The sequence below is a fragment of the Populus euphratica genome, unplaced genomic scaffold (assembly GCF_000495115.2).
Source record: "Populus euphratica unplaced genomic scaffold, PopEup_1.0 scaffold88.1, whole genome shotgun sequence".
Taxonomy (NCBI): Eukaryota; Viridiplantae; Streptophyta; class Magnoliopsida; order Malpighiales; family Salicaceae; genus Populus; species Populus euphratica.
In genome coordinates this window covers 8033-13356 of record NW_011499956.1, presented here as the reverse complement: position 1 = coordinate 13356, position 5324 = coordinate 8033, and the positions used below count along the sequence as shown (strand labels likewise).

At 35.3% G+C, this 5324-nt stretch overlaps 1 protein-coding gene across 1 annotated transcript; it reads right to left on the bottom strand.

The window, feature by feature from the left end:
• Positions 1-72: 72 nt before the first annotated feature.
• Positions 73-1218, bottom strand: LOC105138377 (protein LURP-one-related 15-like). Its single transcript, XM_011044432.1, has 4 exons — positions 1215-1218; positions 961-1151; positions 489-713; positions 73-405 (listed from the first exon to the last, which is right to left on the bottom strand). Exons 1-4 carry the CDS (start codon positions 1216-1218, stop codon positions 259-261), a joined length of 567 nt encoding a protein of 188 aa, XP_011042734.1. The 3' UTR covers positions 73-258.
• Between the last annotated feature and the right edge of the window lie 4106 nt (positions 1219-5324).

Below are 5324 nucleotides of genomic sequence, written 5' to 3'. Positions count from 1 at the left end.
AGTTATAAAGCTAAGTTTATATAATGATCATTTATCTCAATTTATGAGTTATTTGTTTTTGGGTTTGATCAAAATTCAAAACACATTAAATAAATGATTATAAAACTTAACAAACATTATATATTTTACGCTTTATGTCATCCACAAAGCATGCATTTTACATTAGGAAAAAGCAATAAAGAATGCATTGTATTTACTCTTACAATAAAAAAGCAATAAAACTTGAAAACTTCTCTTAAAATAAAACAAAAGCTGTATTTAATCTTCACCACTACGGTCCGCATTGATCTCATCGAGAATCACCACAAGAGCTACTATGAAGGCATAATCAACATTAGGATAAACAGTCAGTCCAAAACTATCTGTATCCAAGATCATAGTCGTGAGAGAATGTAATCTATCCATCTGCATTCATGTAAGATTAAAAAATATTAGTATGAAAACCTACAAAGATAGGACTCTAAAATGAACGAGAGCATCGAACTTACATGTGCAAGCATGGGATTGGAATCTCTAAGAAGTATAGAGCAGGAACTCTCTCCGTACCCTCCCTTGACCTTGAAATCAGGGACCTCTCCTTTGTTGTTAGCCAAGAATATGTCTAACTCAGTTTTGAATTGGAACAACTTTGATTTCTTGGCTGTGAAAAGCAAATCTTTCTCCTCCTTGCTTTCTCCTCTAAAAGCTTCCCACCTCCGATGCATGGTCCTTATCTGGAGAAAATGATAAACACGCGGTAAGCCATCTCATTGATATATGGACAGTAATGATAATAAACTTATTTGAATGTATTCAATTTTCATCATTAATATTTTAGAAAATAATAATAATCCTCGATGTTTATATTAAACGAATCATATCTAGTCTCGTGTAAAAGGCAACCAAATTTAGAATTTATCATTGTTGTGATGGTTAGACTGAAAAAGAAGAAAGCTAATGACAAAGAGCAATTAAACATACCTTCTGCCTGAGATTGACAAGGGTGTTACCGGCTGCATCTTTTAGAAAGCGACGATCATGTAGGGTTAAGAGTTTACTCTTGACTTGGAAGATGACGGTGCCATTAATATCAGACACCTTAAAATCACTCTCTCCAAGAGTCCATAGCTTTGTAGAGATGGCGAGGTCTTTTCTTGCAACGTCCCTATACTCTCTTTACGAAGATCGTCACTGGGTAGATATGGGACTCTTTTGGGACCAGGTAAAAAACATACCCATGTTCACATAATGAATAGAACCTATTCTAAGGTTGTATGTGCTATCGTTATTTGTATCAGGGCAAACCCTTCATGAAGCATCTAGAACTCAAGACTTGTGGGTGACACAATGGTCATCACTAAAAAAAATTTCATTGTAGAGTTTGGGTAAGTATCACTATTCTTGTTTCATCATACAAAAGTTATGACCATATGTCACCTCTTGAAGGGCGAATTCATCATATAGATTAATGCTCATACATTTGTCATGCATGTACTGAGATTAAAAGTTGGTTCCCTCACCCGAGGTCTACTATATTGGACTAAAAAAAGTTGGAAAATAAAAAGTAAGTTTTGATAAGAGGGTCATTTTCTAAGGGAAATGGAGAGCATCAAATGGGAAGTAGCTAGACTTTTTGATCCGTTTGAACAATTGTTGAATTTCAAGAGTGGAAAGGGAATGTCTGCACAACCTCCTATGAAAGCACTGTCAGTCCATGTCCCACACAAGGAAAACATCATTCACTTCTCGCCTCAGCACTCCACTAGTAGGGCCATAAACACTGAAGTGGCACCACCTCTCCTTCATTTTAGTCATGAACGGTAGCAACGCCTTCAGTAATCAATAAAAGACAATCTCCTTTTCAGTTCAGATACACTGTTAATTGTTCACCGACTCCATATCTTTCAATGACACCCAATAGCTATCAGCCTTGCATGCCATGAGTAGAGGCCTTCTTTCCAGCCATATCTGCTGTGAACTCTATTCTTGTCCTGCAGCAAAAGATGTTATTTAAAAAAAAAAAACACAAGCATACCTTGAACTTCAATATAGTAGAGCTCTCTCTACAGAGATCTATTTGTGGCTTTACTAGTGGAAAATGCAAGAGTGGATGTAGTAGTTTCATATGCTACAAAACTTTCTCTCATCAGTAGGAGCACCAAAACACAATGGTAAGCAGAAAAGCCAAACCTAGTCTAAAAAAACAAAGCAGACATTAAACTTCAATGTAGTAGAGCTCTCTTTACATATATCTGTTTGTGGATCTGCCAGTAGAGAATCCAAGAAGGAATACAGTAGTTTCAGATCATTTACATAAATGATCTTTCTCCTACCAATGTTAACATTAAAATATAGAAGTAGAGAGGAGACATGCCTAGACTAAAAACATGAAGAAGACTCAAACTTCAACAGAGCGGAACTCCCTTTATTGGTGCTAGTTTGCTGCACCACCAGTGAGGAATCGAAGAGGAGACATAAGAGTTTCAGATTCATCATTTTCTCTTCTAGTAGAGACAATACATGATTCCATACATCGGTAGTGATGGTGCTGCACACTACCATGATAACCTAACAGCCTTGAAAGGTTTCCACCAATCTTCAACAACCACACAACAAGCATCAAAGATTGGCATGACATTGTGAGGATTTGTAAAAGAGTTGGACAAGCTATAATGATGGGAAAGATTGAAGGTTCTGCCATAGATTCCAGAACAATGATAAGAGATGAATCGAAAGATAACTCTGAAGGTGGAAAACCTTATTTATGTGGTTTAGCCATGTCTCACTGTAGCATCAACTGCTCAAATATCTTTGCCAAGACTGACATACCTCGGCCACTCAAGTTTGTCTACTAGCATGTGTTAGACTCCAGGCTTGTTGCCTCGACTCCGTTAAATCTCATACAGCCACTATTTCTAGGCGGTATGATCTAGACAAGAGATATGAATATCATGGTGGGGTCTTGGGCCATTCATTTGAATAGTTGCAAAAATTTTAGGAATCAAGATCAGATGATGGTCAGCAAGATGCGAGTTGAGTTTGTGAAAGATGATGTCATCAACCATATTGTCACCAGAACATCCTTAGATTGACAAAAGATTGAAAATGCTTGGCCAAGCACAAATATTGCTAGAAAAGTGGATCCAAGAATGGTGCTGAATTGTCAATCATTTTGTTGTGGATTTTTTCCATTTTCCATTTTATTTTGGAAACACATCGCTCATCCTTTAATGAAACATGTCTTTTCTTTGTCTCTTTGTTGTTCTGAAATCATGAGATATTTCTTTCAAAGTTTATTTTGGCAAGATATTTTGATCGACTCCAACATGCGATTAAGGCTAATCAATCCTAAAAGTTTAAAGTATTTTGTTTGCAAAAATCACTCGATGCTTTTTAAAATGATATGGGGTGACCAAACAAATTTTGAGCTCACACATGAAATTGAACCACACACTGTGTAGCTAAATTTTAGAAGTATGCATAATGACATGTAGTGGATTCAATAGTTATGAACTCGTGAATCATGATTCTTACAAGTCCAAATCATTACACTAGATGAGGTCAAAATTTATCGGTTCTAACTGACCTTGGTTGAAATGAGAAAAGATCATCTTTGTTCATCCCTTCACTTTCTAAAGATTATATCCCTTGTGGTCCCCATTTGAGCCTTATAGAATATTCTTTTCAAAAGAAACCCTGACTAGGATCACACCCCACACTAGGAGTAAATAAGAGATTTTTGTTAGCAAAGATAAGGCAATGTTATAATCAATGGATAAGGGGAAGGCTAAGAACAAAAGTCCAACAATTAAGAGAGGGCTAAAAGAAAGAAACCATAGACAGGGGGCATGTGAGAAAACTTTAAGGAAGGCTATGAAAAAAAAAAAAGAGAGAGAGGAAATTGCCAACACTTAAAGGCAAGTCAAAGATTAAGGAAGGAGAACGTCTATCAAGTCTAGAAAGAGCAAAAGAGGTTTCAATTAAGAAAAGACACAGTATGCGCCAAAATTCAATACCAAAAAAAAATACCGAGTTATAAAAATTATCTTTTGGTATCAATGATAAAGCCTCTAATGATTATATTGGTTATTCATCGAGGAAAAAGTTGGATTTGCTCGATGACCTATGTTAAGAGAATTCATATTTTTGAAGTTAACAAGGTTATATGTCACTTTCTCTACAAAGACAATAGAAAGAGAGTCGATGAATAGTTGATGTTGATCTTAGGGCCTTTAAACCTTTAAACACATTTTGAGCCTATGAATTTTCCTTTTTTTCATAGCCATGAACCATAGCCTGCATTATATGTTTTTAAAAGCCCTTTTCAATCAAGTAAGTAATCTAAACCGATAAACGGTGCTCTCAAAACTAGAAGAGCTTTTCTATAAGGGTCGTGACTTCATGGATTAAGTTTCTTGTTATTATGCATGCTGATAAAATAAATGCTAAGAAAATAAACAATTTGTCTTGATAAAGCCTGAGCATCTTGTTTTGGAAATTCACAAAATGTTACCTTATTACAAACTATCAAAAAGATAAACCCAAAATCAAAGTTTAAAATAGATACAAAGAACCATGAGGAAAAAAAGAAGAAGCCATTTTAATCTTACATCAGGTTAATTTTTGTTTTCAAAATACAACACAAATCAAAGGATTACATATTTTGAATGACGTGTGTTGGGTCTTTGACTAAAAAACATGATTTTCAAAAGATCTTTTCAAAAATTGATATCTCTCTAATTTCTATTTCAACAATTAGACTTGAATAGATATGACCTTTGAAACATGAGATATGATTCTAGAACAAGAAGGATTGTTAAACAAAGAAGAACATCGATTGAGTTTGCGGATTCTTTGATATGAAATGACATCAACTCTTCTTAAACACTCTTTAAAAAGTTGAAACACCTTGGGGCAATTCAATAGACCCTGAAAAGGAAAAACAAGCAATATTCAGATTACCTAGGGGGCAAAGAAAGATGATTAAATGAAGAATCAGTGAACGAAGGACAATGTGGTTCAAAGAAAGAAAATCAATGAACGAGCACGTTCAGATCACACCGGGGGCAATATTGTTAAAAAACATTTGATGATCTAGTGAACTCCAGCAACAATTGAAAACCACACTGCACCTGAGGGACAACTTCGCATTTTCATCTTGGGGTTATAACACGACTAAAAGATTGATGTCTTCTCCCAACTGCAGGAGTGTCGAAGTAATAAATAACCCGGCAAGACCGGGGCCGAACCATAAGGAGGTTAATTGTATAAATTATAGATGACAATAATACAACAACAATAACAATAATAACAATAATAACAATAATAACAACAACAACAGCAAC